Consider the following 26,858-nt stretch of genomic DNA (forward strand, 5'->3'; position numbering starts at 1 on the left):
CAACCCGGAGTCTGTTTTTATACATCCAATCAAATAATATTAACAGACGAATACACGCCCACTAATTTTCTCTTCAAAATGCGGAAGTATGAATGATCGGTTCACAGGGACTTTAAGATGTGCTAATCAATAGGTGTTCATGTTTCCATCTGTAATGTTTGTGCATTAAGACAATATATAGACACATTTCATTTATTTCAGGCAGATTTGCAACATCTACAGTCCATTAAAACTTCTTAATTATTGCCCTGATGTTGGATATGGGAATTTTTGTTTCAACCATTTCGGTTTAAATCCACTTTCTATTTTGTGTAGCTCGACAATCTTTTGCTGCACAACAGAACTATATTCTTTGGTTTTACCCATTGTGATGAATGATTAAGGGGGTTTGGGCTTTGTGTTACTTAATATTATACATAAAGAAGTTCTAGGGATGCCAATAATTGTGGCAAGGGTGTATTAGAGAAATTTCCTTTTCACAATGTGATATTCCACCCATTTCAAATTGTTTTACTTGAATTTAATGTTGGAATTTTGTATATTTTTTAAATAATGCTTTGAACGTGTGTGATGTCTCGTGGATCGGTGTTCCAGGGTGCAGGTCAATGTAAATTTTTCCATTCGTGATGTCACTAACCCAGAAAAGAAAATATCGTCCTTCATGTGAACTTGAGCGAGTGTTCTTTTGCTTACATCAACATTTATATTTATGCATTTGACAGACGCTTTTATCCAAAGCGAATTTTATAGCATGATAATATACATTTATACATGCTTAAACGGGTATAATACAAACAAACTAAATGTAAAGAAGGTAAGCTCCATCAGACCTTCTCTTTGAACAGGTAGCGATAGAGGGGCCAGTTAAGCATTGCAGATTCAGGGTTAAAATTTCTCAAACCTACCTTTCACATTATATTGCCCTGTAGGTTGACCACTATTGTACGGCCCTACCTACCGTATGTTGGACCTAGATGTTCATCATCCTTTCCTATCTCTCCTACATCAGTAAAATGTTGACTTGAAAAAGCTTCCCCACCTTCGAAATCGCTTTTAAAAAGATCAGACCTCCCAATTAACAAAATCCAAGTGCATGCATTATTGATTAATTCCACATTGGTAGTATATTGTTGGGTGATATTGAATGAGAAGTGATTGATGTGTGTATTTGTTTAGAAAATGGTTTGGGTCTCCCTCCCAGGATGGCAGGGGCATATTAGAGGGAGTGATTTATGTTGCACATCAGTCATGGCAGCGACGCACGCAGTGTGAAACGACTGCCGCTCTTGTGTCTCCATCAAAATCCACTCAACCCAACCCGGCCAGCTGCTTTGTAAATAACTGGTCTGAACTGATGATGGATACAAAACGGTGCTCTGGAGATACACAACTTAAGATGGAACTGTTTTTAAAGAAACATTAAGTAAGATCCAGCTCTCTGCTTCTCTGAAACGAACGTGATTCAAGGTTTGTCTGCCCTCTACCCGCTGTCCGTCGCTCCCTGCCTGTCCTCTACCGTCTCTTACTCTTCGTTTTGAATTTCTGTCTGTCTCTATCGTTCTCCATCTCTGTGTTGATAGTATGTTAAGTTTCTCCTTAAGGGTTTATTTGGCTGGTTAACAAACATCAAATCTCTTACACGCTGCGCCTCTGTGTGTATCTCACACGGACTCATATAAACACACTCGCAGTCTCCATCACACACTTGCTCACATAGTCACACGGACACTCACGCAGGAGATGAGTAGACAGGTGTCTAGCAGTTGTGTCCCAGCAAGTCGTCATCACCATGGCAACTGATAGAATTTGCAAGAAATGGTGGATGCGTTGCTTTTGAAAGATTTTTACAAACTGTAGTTATGTATAGCGTATTATACTTTTGATAGATTTTGAAGGCTCTAACATTTGTTGCCAGACCGATTGGATGCCAAACGCACCCTTTACACATGTTCCATATTTCCTTGTTTTTCATTTTAAACATGCCAGTTTCATGTGTATACATACACAATGTGGCTTACCATCGCTCTATCAATGAGTGACATAATAACAAAAGTATAAATCACAATATAATATGGTATTGTGGAACAGTTGATGGAGAAATGCTTTACTTAAATGATTTAATGCAAAATGTCATTTTAGTTTGGCAAACAATCATTACCTCATTTCACAAGTGATTTCCCAACCTCATTTTGACCGCTAGTATTAAATGGCTCTTTCCACTGCTTTAGTTTTAGTATTTTGTTTTTAATCTTAATGACCTACTTTGGTTTATGGAGTGTCCAACAACAAGTTTACGTAATACTTCAGTTAAAACAGCAGTTATTGTCACCTTACTTCTTGACTGCCTCTCAAATGATTTGTTTGTCGATTCATCTGTCTAATCCCAGCCTACACTGATCTGATTGGTCAGATGGTCTAGTCTGCTGTGATTGGTCTACCACGTACATCGTCGCAAATGGAACGTAGGTGGCACATAGTGGCTCATTTGAATTTTTCTCAATTGGATGCCGGCTTTCTGACTGACAACCCGGCATCCAATGGGGCAAGCGCCATGCGACATTCGGCGCACAAACCAAATGCGCATGGGTTGAAGTGCTCTTGTGAACGTGCACCAAGCACTGACAACACAGAGGAGAATATATCGTTTCTATGTTTTTCACACACAAACCCTTCTCGTGGCTTCAGAAAATTCAACTAAACAATGAGGTGGCATGGAAATCTCTCGGATGTCACCTAAATATCTTTATTTGTGCTCCAAAGATGGCAGAACTTCTCTAAACATGTGTAACATTATGTGGGTGAGTAAAAAATCACAAAACGTAGATTTTTGGGTGAGATATCTCTTTAAGGACATTGTAATAGTTACTGTTTAAAACATACATGTAAATGGCCTGCCCTATGTTATTAATGGCTAACCTCTACTTGAGGTGTGGAATGAGTCTTTTTAATAGTCTGTGGGTTTGTTGTCATGTCCAATTCTGTAGTATGCACAACTTCTCTTTGCAAAGTCTCCATTATATTGTGACAGTATCACAAAACAATTCCCTATGATCGTAGTAAAATGATTAGGGATTTTGGTACGAATGGATTTTGTCATAATATGACCTCTAGAAAGCGCTGAGTACATCACTGAGCAATGTGACATTTAGTGACATTAGAGTTTGATACATCTCATTCATTTCCCCAGCATTATTTGTTTGTGATTTCTTATAAAGGGAAAGTTTCATGTAACGCTGACTCACAGACGAAGCATGTCAAGAAGTTTTTCCATTTAGTCTGAAAACGGAGAAGCTAATCTTTAAACGCAAGCAATATGTTGTTGACATCTAAGTTAGAAATATAAAGTGATGTAACAAGGTCTAGAGTTAGAGAGGAAGGTAACTTACATTCTTTGCCGAAGGAGATAACGTATTTAACAAGCACGCACTGTAGAGCTGTTTGTACGTTTAAGGCTACTGTAGAAACAACATGGTGAATTCCATGTAAGGGACCCGCAGTGTATGTAGAAAGAAATAGCTCATTCTAAAATGAAGACATAATGCTTCATTATGTCAGGTCTTTATACACCTCTGAAGACATAGTTACTGTTTTTATATTATATTGCATTTCTGTCAAAAGATCTTCCAAAAAATTACACTGGACCTTTAGGTGTAACTCCCTAAATAAGCAAACATTTAACCTTTCCACCAAGTGCTCACAGTACTGTAGCATAATTCTGTGAAATAAATATATATATATTTAGCCACTAGAGTGGTTTGCATGTATATTTATTTTAGCATGTATTTCACAGATTTTGTTTGTAATAGGAAAACCGTAGTACTAGTTGAACTTTGCTCTAGCAGTTTCTAGGTCCTGCCTTTGAATCCCAGGTAATGCATATATGTGCCCTTTTTAAAGGCTTTTATATTGACCTTCTGTCAAAGATTGACACCAGACTTTCCACAGGATATGTTATGTGTGTTTTACGGAGGGAGTGCTGTTAAATCGCTGCCCTGACAGGTGCTCTTTCCTCCGAACACAAACACGCTAATGTTTCTGATTAGGCCTGAACGATGTGTGTTTTACTACTGTGTCTAATCAGACGGTTTCAAGACTGACTCACTGTGAACCGTGTGTAGCCAAACAATTGATTTATAGTGTTTGGAGACTTTTTTTATGTAACATGTTATTCAATCTTTTTAGGCTCTAAAGGTCTCTTACGAAAGTGTTTTGTTGCGAATGATCTAAATGGTCTTTTCAGGCCTTATTTGATTAAGCTTTGAGTTCTGGAGTAATTGCATTAAGCTAAGAAGATTTCCTCATCTGTTTTGTTGCGATCTTCTCTCTCTGTCTCCCTCTCTCTGTCTTTCCTTCTGTCATTTCACCCAGCCCTGCATTTAATACTTCATCCTAAACCAATACTAAAAGGTTAAGAGTGTTTTCATGAATTAGCTGGACCTTCATGTTCTGGCTTTACTTCCTCTATATAACTGACACCATGTTTACGCAGGCAGCAGCAGGAACAAGGTCCTTCAGCCATGTTGCTGCAATCAAGTCTCTCGTGACAACTTATCGTGATGGATCGTTTGGGTTCAGGCCCAATTATGTTCTGGCACAGCGATCAGAGGCACCTCTACATGCGAGCAAATGACTTTTTAGCCAAATCGCCTTCTGTAGATTTACATACAGAACACCAAATAGATCGGTTATGAGTGCATATGTGCGTGTGCTATGTAATTGTCCTAATTTTATTAGTGTTTAGGACGTCGCTGCGTCACAAGCAGCGTTACCCGGGCAAGCATGCTAACTGCTAGCGCTGTGTTATCTTACTGTACCTCTGCTGCCATCTGCTTCTCATCAGTGCTAATCACCCAAGACTCCCATAATTCCCTGTGATGGCACATAACTACACACAAACATAGGCTGCCGGTGGAAAAAACAACACCGGCCGTGACGTTGAGCAGCCCAGGAAGCAGACCCGAGGCCCGTTCACGTTTTCTCTTTCTGAAACTCTCCTGACCTGGAGGGATGAATGAAACCTGGGGAAAAAAAGCGTGTCATGACTTTTATCGCGGCCTTTGGGCGATTACTCATGGCGCATTTACAAGTGCATAGTGGCACACGCGTATTCCGGCGGTAATAAATCTGCACGTGGTGAGTGAGACTGATTTGTATATGCACAAGCATGGCATTGATTAGAGAGTACTAGTGTATGCCAGACAGGGGACGTAAACATTCTTTGGGTTTGAACCACTCCAGTCTGAAGTGGTGAGCAGAACCGATATGACACAAACTGAGCCCGGCTCCTTGGATGAGCAAAGAGGCATAGCAGGCAGTTTTAAAGGCCATGTCTATTATACATCTTCCACCATGCCTCCTTACTATGATTCATTCTTTATCCATATGATGGCAGCTTTGTTCGTGATCGTGCTAAAGCTGCTGACTGGACTCTACGAGTTCTCTGCAGTACCGGGCACAGATGGACTCTATCTAACAGTTTACTCACTCTGGCACTCCGTGACAAAAGCAGACACACACCTGCTGTTCCAGCCACATCAGCATGGCATACTGCAGCTATCCTCCAGTACATTAAACCCTAGGGACTCAAACCCCTAGCCCTCTAAATATTAGGCGTACAATCATTTGCCTAATATGCATGCTGAATTATCCCTTGGGGGATGACTGAACTGACTCATTAACTTTCGGTTTTTGTTTGGCTAGTGTAACTATTTATATATTTTTTATTTGTTAATTAATGATTATATTATTGTGTAATAATTGTATTGCATAAACGATTTGTTGAATTTAGTTGTATGTTCATTTTATTAAATAATCAATTTGTTGAATGGGTCATGTGTTTGGTTGCATTTAAACAAACCGTATGGTACATTGACATCTAGCGGTTGAGTTTGGTATCCGAGTCTAAATTCATAATATTGAAGAGACAAGTTTAGCAAAGTAGCGGTTTTTCTTGGTTTCTTTTGACTGCTATAAGAAATAATCTACAGGCATTCTATTGTTTGTCAATATGTACCGGTAGTTCAGTTGGGGTTACAAAAGTGCGCATACGCAGTAACGTTTGTTTATGTTGTTTGAATGAAACCGTCTATATTCATATTTTATGAACAAATAAAGTTAATCGCAGAGATTATCAAGTGAAGCATTTTAAAGCTGCTCATCCCTCGGTGTAAATGTCACAGTCGTTTTTTTTTCTTGGTTTAAAATCTAAGTTAAAAAATGAGAAGCAGGCAGTTGTATTTGTGAGAACAGTACAACGCATCAGGTAGACACTGAGGCGGTTTATAGTTATCTATTTCTAAACGACTTCTAGTGTTTCCTACACCAGAGCTCTCGAGCAGGGTTTCATAACCCAGGGCTAAAAGTGGCGCTAACCCTTTAAATAAATTCAGGCGTGAAATGTTACTTAACCCAGTGTCAAAAGTAGCCTGCAGTAGTGGACTATAAACACATTGACTCTGGATTAAATGTAGTGTGAATACCCCGGAGTTAAGAACCCCTTAGTTATTCTGTCAGATGCATTAGGCATGCCGAGTCAAATATTATACTGCACTGGCTCTGGTTTAAAGCTTGCAATTCCTTTCACATAAAATATTATTCGCTGCATTAGGCTGCGGGAAACTTTAATTTTATAGTCCGGCGTCTTGCCAGTTATTTCTGACTTCAACACGAATTATTCAGGGAGTGTCTCGCATGGTCTCCGGTGGTATATAAGAGAGCTGAGAGCGGTGTCCTCTGCGAAGGACATGGGCAGGTATTAAAGCAGCGAGGACACATTCGTTCCATCTCTACAAAAATGGATTTGAATTTTCGGCAACTGGCAACAGGTTATGTGTGGTGTCTGCATTAAGTACGGCAGCAGTAACAGAACGTTCACAGCTGCAGATTTGAGGCCAAAGATTGCATCAAAATTGACAGCTGAAGCCTGAGCACTATGGTTAAAGGTCTGTTTGTGTTTTAAATAGTTAAAGGATTTCATTGCATTGTTAAAATGTTTTCAGCATATCATAAAACGGGATGGATTTTTCTAACATAAATTGATTAGTGCAAACAAGGGTAGGGCCAAAGAGCACTGGTGCTGGCCAGAGATAATGACATCACTTTAAAGGAAAAGTTCACATAGGCAGGTATACGCCAAATTTATTTTGGACCATTGTTGCACCCGGGAGATATGAAACAAGAGGAGATCATGAAAGGCAAGAATTTAACCCATTTCAGTGTTTTCGTAAGCTGAACCTGAAGCTACACTATGAACACAATGAACTGGGTTGCTGTTAGTTTTACTTAACCCATCCTTGTTGACAGTACAAAGATAATGCAATTAACTGAATTAACGCAAGTTTAAATATGTTATTTATACTAAAAATGTAGATCTGTCAGCTTTACTTAACAAGTGTTTGACTGGTCACCTTAAAATTTGTTGAGTATTAGACCAATTGTTGAGTTTACTTGATATAAACAAGTTACTTCAACATGACTGGTTGAGGGGGATACTATTGTCTATATAATTGTTTTAAATGATAAGAGATGAGAACTCCTGGCAAGCCCTGTGAAAGTCAGGCAAGAGACACTCCAGCAATCTATAAGTGAAACGGGTGCTTGATAAAACGGCACATTTACATTTACATTTAGTCATTTAGCAGACGCTTTTATCCAAAGCGACTTACAGATGAGGAAACATTGGAAGCAATTACAACAACATAGGCAACAAAATACATAAGTGCATCAAACTAGTCCTTTAAAGCCTAGCACAGTATACAAAGCTAAGAATAGTGAGGTTAGTAAGTGATTTTTTTTTAGGGAAGAGAATTAGGAAAATTCAATCAGCGACGTGTTGACGGAAGAGATGCGTATTTACGCGTTATTTAAAGATGGCAACCGAGTCTGCTGATCTTGTAACAGCTGGTAGATCATTCCACCAATGTGGAACAGATCCAGAGAAGGTACGGGAGAGTGACTTTTTTCCTTTTTGGGATGGTACCACTAGTTGTTGTTCCTTTGCAGACCGCAGTGATCTGGCAGGAACATAGATCTGCATAAGCGAGTGGAGATACGATGGTGGAGATACGATGGTGCAGACCCAGTGTTGGTCTTGTAGGCCAGGAGCATAGCTTTGAACTTTATGCAGGCGGCAACAGGGAGCCAGTGTAACCTGATGAAGAGCGGAGTTACATGCACTCTCTTCGTTTCATTGAAGACCACTCTTGCCGCCGCATTCTGGACCATCTGGAGAGGTTTGATTGTGCAAGCAGGAAGTCCAGCCAGAAGCGCATTGCAATAATCCAGTTTGGACAGGACAAGAGCCTGGACTAGGACTTGCTTAGAGTGCTCCGATAGGAACGGTCTGATTTTCCTAATGTTGTAGAGGATGAATCTACAGGACCGGGTGGTGCTGGCAACATGACTTGTGAGGTTAAGCCGATCATCGATTACCACTCTCAGGTTTCTGGCTGTGCTGGACGGTGTAATCGTTGATGAGCCTAGTTGAATGCAGAGGTTGTGGTGAATCTTTGGGTTGGCTGGGATCACAAGCAGTTCCGTTTTTGCAAGGTTTAGCTGCAGGTGATGATCCTTCATCCAAAGCACAAGGCACAAATGTTCATTGTTAATTATTATAGTTAACTATCAATGTCAATAATAGGCGCAACTCATAAGTGTGAAGTGTGACCCAATGTGTCAAAACTAGGCTAAAAATCTAGTTATTAGTGACGAGAATCCGAGTTTGATTATAAACATTTATTTCATTATGATTTGCTGTAAGTCTTTGACATGGCCTTAGTCAATCAGAATCAAACTAAATTAAAATCTAAAGATTATACTTTCACAGGATATATTTTACATTATGTTGGTTGCCCTGCTGAAAAACTAATAGAAGCCTGCCCAAAACGCTAGAGATGCAGATAGGGATTAAAAGAACACCCATTAATGCCAAAGACATTTTTTTAGTTTTGTAAAAGATTTGTGGATCATAATAGTAAACCAATAGAATTTATGTAATATATTTTTTTAGCAGGGAGGGTTTATGTAGAAATAGTATATCACAAAATGATGCTCTTGATTACATATAGAGGCTCTATGCATTCTTGAGTATGGTGGTGTTCATGGGTTGTCGATATGGGAGGAGTGAGTAGGCTGGGGGGGGATCGGAGTATACTCACTACATAAAACTAGACTACACCAATGGTTGAATGCAATAAGTGTTGGTGCAAAATGTGCAGACCTGAACCTGACGGTATTTTAATTATTGAGCAAACAACCATTTCAACTGGTTCCGGCCAAACCAATCAGTGTGGTGTGAAAAGGAACCAGCTGAAAAATGCTAAAATGTATGCTTTTTTACCATTGGTCTGGACCAAATGACCCGGACTAAAGCTGAGAAAGCACCCTTAAATATACCCCATTGTGTTCTACAGAATAAAAAGTAAAGTAAATGATGGTTTGGCAACTTTTGTGCAGGGTAGTAATAGGACGTTCAGCTAAGCTGTTTATAAAAGCATAGAAAGCAAATCTTGGGTTTCTCAGAAATATGATAATCCGGATAGGCCTTCATTGATCTTTGTACAATTTTGGTTAGATTTCTGACAATATTGTGTCAGAAAGACTGTGTTTAGGAACATAGAGGATGGAAAAGTATAAATTATCAACCCTTTCTTATGGCTTAGATTTCTAGTATTTGGTTGCCATGAAATAATAAAAAATTTAGCTGCTTTCTCTTTCTATTGGTGGCAGGTTGGTCTTTCAGTGGTTCTGTTTATGCAGCTGATCATACATGTGTGCCTCTTATCTGATTATAGACGGAAGGGTTCTATATGTACCGTAGGTAGTTGCCATGTGTGCTGAGCCTGTTGGTAGGCAGGTGATTAATCGATGAATTATTTGAATGCACATTGAGCGGAAAGGCATTATCCCAGAGCACAATTTGCCGTGTTCTAATTAGATGTAGAAGACATACGTGTCCTGCTAATGAAATGTCTTAATCTCCTCAAGGTGTCCTTTAGGTGTAGTGGAAGTTTGGTCCAGGAGTGAGTGTGGGTGCATTTATGTCTGATGAAGACCTGAGGATTTTTTGCTGAATCCAGGATTCATGCCGAAATTCCCTGGAGGAAGTTGTTGTTCTCCAGAAGATGAATGAGGGGGAGTAAAAGCTCCTTTTCCTTTTGTAACACTTAACTGCACATTTTCTTTGTGGCAGGTCATAACATTTCCTCCTAAATAATAAATAAAATTGCAAAATGTTGTTCTCTTTTCAAAACTGCCGTCACTGCCACTGTAAGCCAGTTTGTTGGACCGTTTGCTCCACGGAATAAGGCGCACACGAATGACGTGAGGTTGATGAAAGGAACCGTTCATCTACAAATTTTAAAGTAGGCGAATGAGCACTTTCCTCATTGAAGATTTTAGAATAAATGTATTTTATTAATTTTGGTTTTAATGCACGTCTTTTGTATGCATTATCATTGTTGTTTTGAAATGAATGTAAATTCTAAAAGCAAATGAAAGTCTGAAAGTCCTTAACTCTCTCTTTCCATTTTTGAGTTGCATTATAATTGCCATCATATTTCAGACAGAATACCAAGACCATGTTATAACTGTCTGGTTGGCGCAATCCCCTTTTAAATCAGAACCAAACCCGGAATCCCGGCCCACCATCCAGAGCGGATGAATAACTTGTGCCTTTGTATTCGAGCCATATTGGATCTCTGTGGTCTGTTGAGGTATCCAGTTGCACATTCCAGCAGGATACAAACCTCAGTTTAACACCTCTGATTAATACAGTCTGCAGTTCGATCACTTGGGAACAGGAAGTGGTTGAGTGCTGGGGCTGTAGCCAGAAGTGATGTATTGGGATATGTATTCATTACAGATACACTGGGCTCTCCTGTCTCAGTGCCAGCATGAGAGAGATGGAGGATCGGCCTGCTTCAGACTCACTATGAGCACAGAGTGGAAGAGAGCGAGAGATAGAGAGGGTGAGAGAGAGCACAAAACAGGAATATGAATAAGAGAGCTAGAGGGAGATTCGATTTTTGTCAGCTTCAGCTTTCTCTCTATTGCTATCCTGCTCACCTTTTTGAGGATGCCAAGCAGCTTTGTGTGTGTAATCTCATGGTAAAGCTTTCTGCTGTCTCTCAGGGATGTATTTGTTAGTTTTGGGGGGTTATCTTTTATCCCTTAATCTCAGTAGCAGTGTTGTAAAATATGATACGGGAGATGTAGGTTATGACCTCATAGTGGCTGAAGTCTCAGGAAGATGGATAGCACATTTGTGCTGTCAGGGGTTAAAAGGGTCTTTGTGCCCCCTTTGTCTGTGCCGTGAACACATTTGTGCTGTCAGGGGTTAAATGTAAATTTCCACCTGCATAGCTTATTCTCGTCCTGATTTTGTTTGGCAGTTAAGGTTGATCTCTTGAGTTTTTAATTAATATCAACATCAAATCAAATTGACTGCCTTTCATGCATGGTTCATTACTATACGGTATTGTTACAAAAATGTTTTTATGATCTTTGATCAAACTGTAATGAAATCTTCCCCTGTGGAACAATTGTTTTCCCTGCATATAATAGTTTAACTTTATAAAATCCAGCAAACATGGCTTTTCAAGTAATTTTACGAGTGATAGAATTATAAATTTTTTTTTTTACTTCACATTTGGCCATAAAAAGCAATTGTTGACCTAAAGGAGTTAATTGTTTGAACTATCATCAAAAAAGAGTTAATTGTTTGAACTATCATCAATTTGAAACATGATTTGTTTGTGAAGTATTACTTGAAAGAAAATCTTGCATCTTACTTCCACCAACAGCCTTAGTGAATTAAAAGTTCATTTTAACAACTTTTTTACTTTCTGCAATTTTGTAAACATCTTGTTTAAGATAATGTAAGCGTTAGATGTAGTTTTGGTGGTTAAATATTATGTAGTTAATTTCACTAAAAAGTGCTAAGCGTTTTGTAACGTTTTATATTGTTATTGTTTTGTATTGGACTGTTTTATTGTATCAATCAAAATAACATGCCATGTTTTGCTTAGATTATGTAAACAAAATGTTATTTCGTATTTCTGCAATATCAAATGAGCAAGAGTGCCGTTCTATCAAATCACAGCGTCTTATTCTTCATTCATCATTCGGCAGCATTTTCTTGCTGTCTATTGCTGCTTTATTTTTATTAATGTAGGTCTACCACTTTTTATTTCCAGCTAAATATTCTGTTTCTCTCAGTAATAATAATTACGGAAGTTAACGTTTTATATCTTTAAGGCCTTTAAGTTTCATTTCGGACGGTGTGTGTGTGAAGCAGCATCACACGCAAGACTTCGGCCCATAGCTTGACTTTACGATTGCTTTGCACTTCCTGTAGTTCCAGCCTTAAGCAGGCTTCGGCTTTCATCTTATTTTCTAGCTTAAAGGAATGAGTTTAGATTCTTCAAGGTCCGGAGAGGGGTCATCTCAGGACTGGCAGAGAAGGAGAGATGAGAATGGAGTTTTTGTCATCCAAACTGTCATTCTGTGTTGTGATTTTCTTCTCGCTGTTGCTTTGGACTCTGCCTGTCTGCGGTTTGTTTGCGAAACAGATGTCAATGACGACGTCTCAGAGTCTGGCAGTAGGTTGCTATTTTATAGATGAAACTTCCCCTAAGTACTTTTTCAAAAGAACCATCTGACCCCTCCACTGAAAGAAATCCTGGAAGTACTGCTTCCGAGACTTGTATCAGGGAACAGGCTGCTGGTTTCTTCGCAAAGCTTGAATCACCCTTTTTACGAGCAAAAATTACACAAATCTTTTCCACCGGCTCATTTTACCCCCACCGACCCACCATTTCATACGTGACCTTTCCCTCCCAACCCGCACACACACTCATACAGTGTTGAAGGGTCATTGCGGTCACACACCTTCCTCTTCATCTTCCTGGACCCGAAATAACTCTGCCGTTCTAATTAACGTAATTAATTTCACTTATAGCAGTTAATTATTTCATAATGGGTGAAGAACGGCACTGTGGAATGAAGAGCGAGGAGAAGAGAAGATGGTGGTCTCTGGAGTCTGTCTAATCTTGGTTTAGGGCAGTTGAGGAAGATTAAAGCTACTCATGCACTCCTGAAGAAAAGATGTGAACCCAATTACATCCTTTCTCTCTCTTTTTTGCTTCTCTCCATATTTTAGCCCTCCAGAGTGCTGTGTGTGTGTGTGTGTGTGTGTGTGTGTTTGAGCGCGTGAAGATGACTGTTAAACTGGCTAAAAACATCTCAGAGCTGAGTTTAGGTCAGCTCAACCTAGTTCCTGTTACAGTCCAATGTGCGTGCATGTGTGGTGACTGCTGACCTACCAAATGAATCATACCCTGTGTACGAAAATGTCCATTGATATGCAACACCGTATGACCAAAAAGCTCAGACTATGTATGAAGCTTAAAATTGCTGGATCCTTTGCATCGTTTTCTTCATGCGTGTTGAAGTCAACTGCAGTCAACTGATGGCAAACTGACATTTCCCATGAAATCGGACCTGACGGACAAGTTACCAAAATCATTATTATAATATTACCATTGTGAGGAAGGTAAGGAAACCACGTTTTTATGTAGCTCTTAAAATTAGGTTGTGACACCTTAAAATTAAGGGTAGACACTTCAGTTAAGATGTGGTTGTTACACTCTTTTATATCGAAACTGTATATGGCAAAACAGCCATGATTCACAACCCTATCCTGCTGCTCTGAACATAGGATCTATGGAAGGGCAACAACAGGTGCCTGAGTTAAGCAACACATGATTAAAATTGATCAAATTTATGTCTTTATCCTTATGAGAGGAGACGAGTGGTTTTTGGGAGACAGACAGGATAGAGGAGAAATGGAGTGATATTGGCAGTGGAGGAACACGGTGGAAAGGGAAAGAGAGACCAGAAGATGGTCTGATGAGTTATGTATTATTCAGTAAGCTATGCATTATTAATGCGATTCCATATTTAGCGGTTACACACAGGCATAAATTAAGAGAAAAAATTGAAAGATGGGGAAAATGTGACTGAATGTGTGTGTGTTTGTTTGGGTTTATGATAGAGCTTTAATGCTGATCTGTACAGCCACATTTTTGAGTTAAACGCAGCGATAATTTGGACCAGCAGGGTTTGTGCTGCGAGGCGCTTTTTCTGCCGGAGATTACCGAATCCCTCCGCACTGCCTGGGCCGAATTCCAGTTCAGAATTCCAGGACTCTCATTCACGTCTTGACTTTTCCTTCTCGTAGCATCAAATTCCATAAAAACCATCTGCACCTCGGTTGGGTTTAAATAGGCCATCCAAACTGCATTACGATGGAACATTTTACTCGTATGACGCATAGGCATTTGCGTCCAGTATATATGAAGCAGTCATTCGGACGTCTGCAAATTCAGATTTGTGGTTTGGGTTGGAATCAAGTTAATTTTGCGATCAGCGTGAAGGTGCCAATTTTCCAGTTGCCATTCCCAGTTTTGGATCTTGTTGTGAAAAGTGAAGGCAGTAGGTTGTAGGGTTGTGTTAATACGCGTGCTGTAGCATCAAAAAAAGAAAATGGGTATCAAGTATAGGGTACAGAATTAATACTTGCCAGGCGCTGACTGGGTAAAAATTTATTTGGAATAAATACAACAAAGTTACTGGGCAGCTGGCCGGTAAGTTTCGGAAGAATTGTTTACGTTGCAGTATACAGTAAGAACGGTAGTCGATCAATGCTGACATAAGCAATGACAACAAATTACAGCTAACAGATACAAAGGTATTTGTTTATGCTTGGTTATGCAGTTTCTAACAAGTTTTAATATAGTTCAGATAGAAATCCAACAGTGATACACTCTTAAAAAAAGGGGTTTCAAAAGGTTTTTCGATGTCATAGAAGAACCTTTTGGTTCCATAAAGAACCTTTAACATTTAAAGAACCTTTCTGTATCACAAAATGGTTCTTCAGATTACAAAAAAGAAAGAGATGGTTCTTTAAAGAACCTTTTACTGAATGGTTCTTTGTGAAACCAAAAAAATGTTCTTCTATGGCATAGCTGTGAAGTGTTGTGTAGTCCAGCAGTTGGGAAAAAAAAATTTCATGTTATTTTACACCCAACTTGTACTTTTGTAGACCTGACATGAAACAAAAATAGAGAAAAAACCCTGATTTTTTGCGAACATTGTGTAAAAATTTTGAACGTGTTTGTGACTGTAAAAATACATTTTGGATGTGTAGATTATTGCATATATGAAAATTTGTATTTGAATCCCAGGGTACATCTGTTTCAATCAGAGCCACAATCTCAGGGCCATCTCTCTGGAATCCTTTTTCTCTACCATCCATGTGCGTTTATTAAACCAATATTAAACAGACACGCTTTGAACTCCACATTGACTGATGTCTGTTTCTTAAAATATCTGGACTGTGACCTTATCTCATGGTCCTGTAGTCACAATTTTGTGAGAAATCTATTGCAGGACATAAAAAACATAATACCATGGAAGCAAGTGAAAGGGGAGTTAAATGTTTGCTTATGGAAACGCATCACGGCACACTCATTATGACCCTGATACCTTTCACCTCATAAGTAAAACATTTCTACTGAATAGAATTAACAGATGAATTAATTTTCAAGGTTATACTTGTTACAGTTTTTAGCAAAGGCCTCAGGCAATTGTTCACTTACAACATGACCAATGATGTTGCAGTTAGGTGAAATTAGTTTCTTGTAATTTGTTAGTCCATGCAGAAAGTAAAAATTCTGCGTGTGGAGATACAATCACAGACACAAAGAACATATTTTATGCCTTATTACATTTATGGAATGGGAAGGTTTAGAAAAGACAGACGCATTTCACTGGGAACAAATGCAGATAAAAATTTGCTAAGTATGAAAGTTGAGATAAAACGAGCACCTCATGAAATTCATCTTTTATTGTGATTCTTCAATTCACGTTGTTTTATTTCTTCACAATCTTTCTTCAACAGAAAAAACAGTCATCACTTTTGAAGTTACTTTGCTTTTTAGCTGATATCACACATCACTCTTATTTTTACTCACTAGCTGTAGTCTCCTATGTTATGCCCACTTTTTGGGTCCTGTCAATTTTCTGATGGATAGTAAAAGCACATTGAATTTTAATTTGAAATATGTTCAAGTTTTCTCTGAGACATTTCTCCTATTAATCGTCAAATAAGTAATTATCAAATACAAGGTGTGAAATATTTCTAAATCTATATCATTTCGGCAAGATGTGCTCTTCTGTTTGGCTGTCTCAGGGATGTGTGCGCATGTGTATGGGTATGTGTCAGAAATGTGCATGCGTATGTCTCGGGTGTGCATGTGTGTATACAGTATGTGTCAGGTGTGTGTGGAAATCTCAGGTGTGACTGAAAGCGTTTGTATGCCTCAGGTGTGCTTGTATGTGTTAATGGCCAATGACGGCTCATTATGTGAGAACACATCCTGGGGCATGCAAACATAATGTTGCTGTTGGCTCTGTGCTTTATAGTTTTGCTCATGTTTGTTTGTGTGTGTGTGTGTGTGTGTGTGTGTGCGCGCGCGCTCTGGCGAAAGACCTTTGAAGCATGACCGAGCTGCTCGATCTGATTGGCTGGCTTTGATAGCAATGATGTAATTGAACAGATGGTTATGGTGACACCTTCAGTGTGCTCCGCCCACTCACCCTGCACTCACACACAGCATTATGGCAGAGTTGGGCGATGAATGTGCATCCTAAAGCATTGCCCTTGTACTGTATCTCTGCTTCTCTCGCTACACACACGCTGCGTTACTGACTTTCTCTTTTTAAGTTGTGTGGTGTAATAGAAAAACAGAGACGCTAAATTCCTCTTTGTATCTCACCATCATTGTGATGTCATTGCTTATTATTCTCATGTCATTGGGTCTCTGAGTTATTTATTTGAGCTTTTTGGCTGTAAAGCGTCAGAGTCATCAAACTCCATTTCCCAGAATTCCCCGCTGAGTCATGAACAGATATTTTGTGGTTTAGAGCTCACTGCTGCAGGTATGATATCATCCAGCGATGACTCTGTGCCACATTGACCCCACACGCATGAAATCACGATGACACTTTAATTACACAAAGCTCAACCTTGCTCCAAAGGGCTTTATCTCACATTAAAATGTTCTGATAATTACAAAAGTCTTTTTTTTTACATTTTACTGGACCCAAAGATGTATACTCGTAGAGTCTCGGCTGACACTTAATCTCCTGAAAGTGTTCGTGATGTGGAAAAAATTACATTATTTCGTACTAGACTACACATTGAATTATATTATTTTAATAAAAAAAATCTGGCGCCAGTCAATGCTGATGAAATAATAGTGATTATATAAGCTATTGACATTGTAAGTAAACCATTTCCATTGCGACATTTTTGCTTTTGATAAAAGTTTGCTTTCAGAAATCTTTGTCAAATTTATTTTCCAATTAAATCATGTGGAAATGACAGATGTTGTAACAGCATTAGCCTGCAGAGTCTAACTGGACCATGCTGGCGAAATTCTGACCCCTTGACTGATGCTGAAACTTGACCTTGCTCCAACAGACCTTCATAAATATACATAAGGGTGTTTAGAGCTTGAAGAGTCTCTCAGCTGAACAAACTTCGTTCAGGATGTATGCTGGGATGTGACAAAGCAAGGTCTTTTCTCTCTTGCTGTTACCCTGTACCTCTGTTCCTTTCTGTAAATGTGGGTTATTCTGGCCTTTTGTCTGTGTGCAGGTGCATTTTAATGGGATGGTTAAACCAGTCGTCTGTGTGTGTCAATTTTACAAAGTCCTTGTCTCATCCGGTCCTTGGATCTTTTTGCTGTCATCATGCTGTAAAAGTGTCCTCCAGACACAACTTTTTATTTCTTTTACTTCATTTTATTTTTACTGTAGTTAGAATATTCTGTCGATTAATGATCTTCATTGGTTCTTGGGGACAGAAAGACTTCCCTCAAATACTACGCCTCCATCCAATACCATAACCTTAACTCTCTCTCAAATTGTATGTAATACATTCGTACACGCACTACACTAGATTAACACTGAAGAGTGTGTGTGTGGGGGGCCTTTTCTTTTTTTAAACAATCTTTAAAAAAAATCTAAATCATTAAAAGTTTTCGTTGATCTTTAGGTCTAGGGGTTGGGGATAAAGTATACAGTTTGTGAAGTATAACAATCATAACGCATATATGGACTCTCCCCACGGATATAATAAACCAGATGTGTGTGTTATCACAATGTGCTTATATACGGTCATAATGGCAAAATGATGAATGTAATATTGTTTCGTTATATGGTCATTGGGAAATATTTAAATAATTAAAGAAAAAGGAAGTGTTTCGAAAACACTTTGTGTTAGAACTAGCAATGACGGCTTGTGCTGTTTCAGAGAAATTGCTGGATTAACAAAGGGACAGGACGTGTGAGAGAGAGTGACAGCATGTGTGATTACTTGACATGTCTGCAGAGAAAATCGATAAGTTTGTCATGGTAGCGTTTCGACGGTTACTGTGTTCAGTGGTGTTTTGATCTTATATAAGCCGTCTTGGAAGGCAATTCATATTGTATCGTGTTCACAAGCATTACCCACCCCTTTGTTTTTAACATTTTGTTTATGTACATTGTCTATTTTATTGTTTTATGACCCTTTAGTTAAGAGCTTGAAAGAAACTTCGTGCTAATCCCAGATCCGTGAGAGGAGGCAACTCCTGGTGCCTGTGGTGTGCTTGCTGTTCTTTGTTCCGCATAATATGAATCTGTTTATCCATCAGGAGGATGTTTTTGAGTCCAAATACCTTTTTGTGTTCATGTGTAAATGTGGCATTACAAATGTTATGTGGCAAGTGTGTGTGTAGCGGTTTTTGTCCTTCTCTGTTTTAATGCAAGCACGTCCGTGTGTGTCTCGCGATAAGGAGCCGAAATAAGGATAGAGAGAGTGCATCCCTCAAGAGTAAATCCACTGTGGGCACTTTAGGATGAGTAACTGAGTGTCCTCCTTTTGAAAGTCCCTTATACAGAGCATGATGTTGCTACGGTAGTTAGAGACAACATTTTCAAATGCTATTGCGAAGTGCTCATTTATAATGGATAACAAGGGCAACAACTGTCGAGTAGTGGTTGTACTCTTAAACATACACCATTGAAACCTTACTTTCAGCACTTTCTATTAATGTGTATAGAACACTTAAAGAAAACATATGTAATCACTTGTCTACCTGTATCTTCCATTAGTTGGACAAACAGATCTGCCCTGAACTTGTCATTGGTTGACCCAATGTGTCCCATTCAAGCATATACCGTCTACATTTCTCGAAAATCAGCCTAGGAAGGGCTTGCTAACAGCTTATGCCTGTTCTCACAGACAAGGCTTGAGACTTGTCCTGACTAAAATGAAAGTTTGAGCTATTTTAACTGAAAATAAATCGCCCTGCCATATCTTTAAATATGCCAGTGCCATTGTTTTGTCTCAAGATGCACACCAGTAATAATTTTCTCTGAGGCATATCATTAAAAGCGACTTAAATATTCTAATTTCACAAAGGCCTGGCTTAAGCTAAGCTTTGTCTGTGAAACCGGGCCTCTGTGTTATAGCCTGGGATGAGCTAGAGAATGTATACATTAAAAAAAGTTCAGACTTTAGGCTTGAATTAAATTCAGGTTTAGGATTTTAACTTTGGAGAGACAGAGCTTTCACTGAAGTCATTTTTACATGATGCTTCAATTCAGGCTTTGGCTTGTTTAATGGGCTATAAAAGAGAGGGAGAGGGGAAAGGGTAGAGATAAAAAATTGTCAGTTCTGTGCACTCCGTCTCTCATTCCTCACAGACTCATGACACAACACATTGCAGTGTGTTGGTTGATGCTGGCTCACTTTGGATTCGACACGCTTAGACTGCAGATGGAGATGACACTGTCCACTGCCATGTGTGATGTTTAGTGTGATGTCATAGGAATTCTCGGTTGCTATTGGCTAGTTCAAACGGTCGATATCAGATGCAATTGTTTGATTTAAATGATTAAATGAACAGATTAAATACCAGTATTAACTGATGGTAAACCAGTTAAAGGGGTAGTTTACCCCAAAATGTAAATGGTCATAATTTAGTCACCATGTAATTTCAAACCTGTATGGCTTTCTTTCTTCTGCAGAACACAAAATAATATATTTTAAAGAATGATGAGAGAAATTTTTGGGTGAACCATCCCTTTAAATTACAAGTTTATAGGTTATTCTCATCTGATATTGTAAACCCAAGGTACATTAGTGTTTGTTCAGTTAAGGGCACCTTTGACTCTCAGATTTTTAGAAAAAAACGCCTTGCCCAAATATCCTTTAACCAGTGTATTTTGGCTTGTCTCACAATGTTAACAATGTCGAAGATATTTCTAAAAGACAAAATACTGACTACAAAGAATGTTTTTTATACAGTTTTGCTGTTTAAATCCTTTCTATATGATGGATGGATGGATGGATGGATGGATGGATGGATGGATGGATGGATGGAAAAAAATTTAAACCACAGCATACCAAATAATTACTCTAATACACATTTGTAATCTAATAAAAACAAATAGGGACAACGTTATTGAGTCCTTTATACAACCTTAAAAGAAAAAGTTGAAATTGGTTTGCTTAGGGGACATACAAATGTAAAAGCACGTAAAACATGCATATGTTGTGCATCACCAAAAAAAAGCTATTGATGGCATGAAAAACTCTTTTCGGTGTTTTAACCATTTTCAGTGTCTTCATTTAAACAGAACAAAATGGCGCGGTGCATTTTTCGCAAAGTTTAAATCTTGCATTTCTCTTTTGCATTTCTTATTCAATGTATTTTTCTCTCCTCTACAGGCTCCAACTATTCCAGTCCGTCGTTGGCTCCGGTTGCCAGTCTGAATGAGGACGAGCGGGTGGGAGGTGGGGGCGGGGTGCTGGGACTTGCACCTGAACACATTCCCACCCCTGGCGCCCCCCTCAGCTGGCAGGCGGCCATCGACGCGGCACGGCAGGCCAAGCTCATGGGCACCACCACAGCCCCGATCTCCACCGTGACCTCCACGCAGCGTAAACGCCAGCACTACACCAAACCCAAGAAACAGGCCAGCACTGCCTCCACACGTCCACCCCGAGCCCTTCTCTGCCTCACTCTTAAAAACCCCATCCGCAGGGCGTGCATCAATATTGTGGAATGGAAGTATCCTTTACATGTATAAATGTGCTACATGAAAGAGCACATACACTATACCGTGCAAAAGTTAAGGGTCACTTACTCATTCTTTTTTAAATATTATTTCCACATTTCAATTGTGAACTCATCAAAACTATAGCCTTACATCAACTTTAACTATTAAGCATGCTAAATAATTAAACACTTTTTTCACTCTGACTACTATGTTGTAGTAACCCCTTCATCAGCCAGCTTCTTACCCCGTGATGCTTTTAAAGTGTATTGATGGACTTTCCATCTATTCTGGGGTTTATTTGGCTGCTTTTTCATTATTTGGTCTTGCTTTAGTAATTAAATAAATTACAATGTAAGTTTTAGTAACATTCATTTTTCATTCAACATATCAAACATTCGGACACATGTTTTAAGGATCATTTCAGTCAAGTGACCCTAGACTTTTGAATGGAAGTGTAATGCTGTAAAGGTTAAAACCAGTGCACTGGTGTACTGTGGGGCCAAAACTAACATCAACGATTAAATCATTTTTAGCTGTAATTCATACATTTGCGGAAAATACGTAACCGCGAATTCACGTTGTTCTTTTCAAATGCATTTACATTTTTTACTCACACGTGTCTTCCAAACACATAAACTGTTATTGAAACACAGACAAGAGGAGCAGGAATTTTGACCTTCTATTCTACAACATTTCATAGTCGCCAAATCTGTAAACCTCCTACACATACAAACATTTAGAATTGATTGAAGTGGTTAAATTAACTTCTGCCAGGTCTTTTCAAGCCACGTGACAGCTCACTGAAGTGGAAAATTGTAAGTAAATATATAGTTTAAGGCGACTAGGAAATCAATGTTGAAATTATTACTTATATCGGTCATTCTTAGAGCTTGACAGACAAGGTCACTATTAGCAACACCGACTAAATAGGTTTGATACCCAGGAGACATACTGATTAAGTAAACCCACAAATGTAAAAATCGCTTTGGATTAATGCATCTGGCATGTGTATCTATGAGTCTGTATTGCATATAATTCCAAAATGAATCGAGATTAATCCCAAAGTGGACAAAGAGGACTGTTAGGACAGTGTGTTCCTCAATAATGTTTCCCTCCTTACATTCTCTCTCTCTATTGTGGTTTTATGTCATATTTTCACCCACGAGAGACTCTTTCAAACCCCTGACCAGTCACTTATTGAGGATTGATTTAGGTAGAAAAATGCTTCATTCATCCGAAAATGGGAGCTCCAGCTAACCCATTCACAGCTTCTGCCAAGAACTGATCATACCATCTCGTAAATCCACAAGCGTTGTGAAGGAAACGACTGAACCGGGTAGACTGAAACAGATTTCCATCATTAATTTCTGTAGGATATTTTCTAAAACGTTTCTCTTCTGCTCACTCCGTCCATGTGTCTTCACTCTCGCGCCCACTCGACTGGATCTGGTTCTCCAGAGACTCCAGAGCCCATCTTTCCTGCTTTGGTTGCGTTGCCATGCCAACGGCTTCTCTCAACAGGCTGAACAGGTTCACACGCGCACAAATAAACACTGAAATATTCACCCCTCCCACACACGCGCACAAACGCACATGCACGTTGACCCCTCCTACAATACATACAGTACAGTCGAATAGTCAAGCAAATTTCATATATAGAAATGTTAACCTTCCGTGACCCTTAAAGATAAAATTCAGTAAGCAGTGGTCTGTTTTTGCTTCCTCCGGGACCTAGAACTACTGATCTACAAGCATGTTTATGTAAACGGGTTACGGGGTCTGGGGCTCTGTAATTCTGGACTAACCCCAGAGAGTCGTAACTCAAGGCCCAGACAGCAGATACAAGAGAAACATCCAGAAAAACAAGACCACATCTGTTTCTCCTCAGCACACGTGCCATGCGACTCAACACCCATCTCGGAGAAATCCATTTCTGTAACAAATGATGACACAGTTTGATTGCATTTCCAGCAGAACTGAAAGCCAAACAAACAATCCTACCAGTGAGAGAGGGGGGGGGGGGTCAGGGGGAAATAAGGAGGGGGTTACGATTGTTGTTTTGATGGAGGCCAGGCTTTTGACAAGTCCTGCATTATTAACAAGGGAACAAATTGGACAGGAACAAAAAAGCTCAAATGATTTTTGTTTGCTCTTATGAGTTCACATGTATATTATGTGCGTATCTTGTGGTGCTTGTAAACCAGCTTTGATGTCATTTTCTTTAACGCTGACTACGCAGACCGTTTGAAATCATAATTTTGATGACTATTTTTGCAAACTGTGTGGCCTTAGCTGTCTACATCCCTTTCCCTGAGGACGACTCCAACGCAACCAACTCCAACCTGGTAAGCGACACTCTGCCCCACAACACTCACTCATACACGAGCAATATGATGATTCATTTATTTGTGATTGTGAATATGATGGTGATAATGGTATTGATGGGATTGTAGTTATACTGTAGTGGTGATGGGATGACTGTGAATATAGTTTTGATAATATTATAATAGTGGTGATATTAATGGTGTGATGGTTTAGGGTTGGGTATTCTGATTCTGCTTATCGATTCCCAGTTTAGAAAAAATATAAGTAAAACCCGTGTGGTCATTTAGCCTACTTATTGATTTATTTGCAAAAATATATGTATTTATGTGCAGTGTTTTGACAATAGAGTAATATTTCCGATTAAAATGTCAATATGTCTTACTGGCAAGTAAGCAGTAAGTGCAGCAACCATATTGTCGTATTTACTACCCTTTTGCCAGAGCTTAAGTTTAATAAAAGTAAAATTTTCGTAGTTATTATAATAAAACTATGCTAAATGTATGGTTACTGTGGTTTTACTACAGATGCAATTGTTAAACCATGATTACTATAGTAAAACATGGTTAATTTTCCTAAGAGCTTTAAATTAGATATCAGCAGGTCACAAGTTTTCACATGCACATTCCTTTAAAGGGATAGTTCACCCAAAAATGAAATCATATACTCACCCTCAGATTGTATCCAGCCTGTTTAAATTTCTTTGTTCTGCTAAACACAAGGGAAGATATTTGGAAGAATGTCAGTAACCGAGCAGATCTCATCAACCACTGATTCCCATAGTATTTATTTTCCTTACTATGTCAGTAAATGGGGGATGAGATCTGTTTGGTTACAAACATTCTTCATAATATCTTCCTTTGTGTTTAGCAGAACAAAGAAATGTATTCGGGTTGGAACACCCTGAGGGTGAGTATAAGATGACAGAATTTTCAGTTTTGGGTAAACATCCCTTTAACTCTGACTATGTTAGTTTACACCGAATAAAAACAACATTTTCTTATGTGGCTCAAGGTGCTTGTGATGTTTATTTATTGTTCAGATGCTCTGCTGATATTTTGTCATAACAATTGTCACTGATGATCAGACATTTCGTCTTTTATCCTTTTAGAGCACTTTCTGCTGTTTAGTAGCGCAGACATGTACATTGTGTTTGTCGGGAAGGTTCCACGGTTGCCAGATCTGCGTAAAAAAATCAACCCCTTGATTTTCCTCTAAAAATACTATTTGGTAAACCATTTAAGCTAACTTTTTTCAAAAGGGTAAAGAAAAAACGACTTCGCAACACTGGGAGGGCCTGGCAGATTGCATCCCCGGTTTTTGCTGGAAATCTGTGTATATGAAACTTCACATTTTGGAATCGATAAGCGGAGTTGAGAACATTTTTACACAAAGGGTCTGATTTGGTAATTGGAATACATTTTCGATTCACAACCTTAAGTTTATGATGATTTTTGATCTGGTGATGGTGATATGGTGGTGGTAGAAATTTAATGGTTATGATGATTTGGGGTGGTGAGGAGGGTACAGTAGTTGTTGTCGTAATAGATATGGGGTTATTGTGATGGTTTTGATGATTTATGGTCACGATGATGGATGGTAGGATCTGTTGGTTGAATGATGCAATTGCACTCAATTTTTTAAAATTTTTCTTATTACATTTTGAATCTGAAGTGCAGAATGCAGTGAAACTGGAGAACAGTCTGTGTGCTCCTGCTCTGTGTACAGTACATTTAGGATGGATGAATGCAGAACGTGTGCGTGGGTAATCTGGATGTCACGCTCCATAAACAACTTTACAGATCTCTCGGAGATTCATGCCGTAGCCGTAGTTACTATAATCCATCCAGCTATCCGCTCTGAGATCTAACGCTACATTATGCATTTTCTCCATTGAAGTCAACAAAGTGGAAACCTGTAACCAGCAAATGTCTGTGCTTTTACCACGGCGCACAGCCTGTGGCTTAATGGCCCATCATAACAACACAAATACAGCTTCCTTCATTTGATAGATGCACCCTTATGCTTATCAGTATGGGCTATGAATGGATTCATTTGATGAGGTTGTCATGGCTATGGTATCCCTGGAGATGGTAAAATGCACAGCTACCGTGGTAACCGATTATACAGCCAACCTGGAGAGGAGAAGGCGATATCAGTTTGAGACAAAGAACTTGTCGCTATCTCGACACTGTTAGCGGTACCTCACACGGTTAGGGTGAGCGTGTGTGTGTTTACAGTACATTGGAACAACTATGAAGTCAATAAGTGCACTGTTAACGATTTGCTTGTATTTTTACAGTAACTTACTGGCAGCACGGTTGCCAGTAAGTTACTGTATTTTGATTTACAGTGCTGTACTGTAATAGATTACTACAGTACAAAAAAATATTGCTGTATAGATACAACACAGTACTTTACTGTATTTTTACTATATTTTTACTGCAATTTACTGTAATACCTATATTGACAAATTACTATTTAATTTGTATTGGCAATAATTACAAATATTATTATATATTTTAGCTAGTTTGGATATAAATCTGTAGTTATTAATATTATAAAACTGCTATACTTGACATTATGAATCAAAAGGCAATCCAGGCAAATTTTTTATTGAATCATTTCATTGAAACAAAAAGTATTAAAACATTTAAAACAGTATTGAAGAATGATGTATTACATTAACAACATATAATGACTATGTACAGTAGTCAACATTTAAAGTGGATCAAAAAGGCGAGAACAATACCTATTCTTGTAACTTTTTTGACCCACTTCAAATGTTGACTACTATATATATTACAACATTTAAGTGAGCAAAAATATTCATACATTACATATCAAAACAAACAATAGCAACAAAGTGACAGGATTCATCTAACACTGGCAAAGAAAACACTGGTCTGTAGTTAAAATGTTCCATTCAAACTGAGTGTCGTGTGTAAGAGTGTTGTGTGTGAGAGTGTTGTGTGTGGCTGTGTGAGAGTGTTGTGTGTGAGAGTGTTGTGTGTGGCTGTGTGAGAGTGTTGTGTGTGAGAGTGTTGTGTGGGTGTGGGTATTTTTGTCGAGAAACTACATGACTTGCAGTTGTAACTGGACATCCTGGGATGACTTGCTTGGTTTAAAAATGACCAAATCCAGCCAAAATATCAATGGTGAGACTGTAACACAAAAAGCCAAAAATAACAAAATCTGTTAGCCATAGAAATAATTACAAATTGTGAAGTAAATGGTGAAAGAAAATTCATTAACACTTTACTATAAGGTTTTATTCCATAACATTTATTAATGGTTTAGATAATATGAACTAACAATGAACAATATATTTTTCAACATTAATAATATTTGAGAATTCATTA

At 38.7% G+C, this 26,858-nt stretch overlaps 1 protein-coding gene across 8 annotated transcripts in view; it reads left to right on the forward strand.

The window, feature by feature from the left end:
- cacna1c (calcium channel, voltage-dependent, L type, alpha 1C subunit) overlaps positions 1-26,858 on the forward strand; it is a 91,959-nt gene that overhangs the window by 6,532 nt on the left and 58,569 nt on the right. For 6 of the 8 annotated variants that reach the window (XM_079454672.1, XM_079454674.1, XM_079454675.1 and 3 more), the window contains exons 2-3: positions 20,843-21,185; positions 23,414-23,519. In XM_079454672.1, coding sequence (XP_079310798.1) covers positions 20,843-21,185; positions 23,414-23,519 — 449 coding nt within the window. Of the gene's footprint in view, positions 1-2,664; positions 2,799-13,421; positions 13,553-20,842; positions 21,186-23,413; positions 23,520-26,858 lie in introns of those variants that run through there. The other 2 variants (XM_079454677.1, XM_079454678.1) reach the window with 2 other exon arrangements.

Source organism: Barbatula barbatula (assembly GCF_947034865.1).
Source record: "Barbatula barbatula genome assembly, chromosome: 4".
Lineage (NCBI taxonomy): Eukaryota > Metazoa > Chordata > Actinopteri > Cypriniformes > Nemacheilidae > Barbatula > Barbatula barbatula.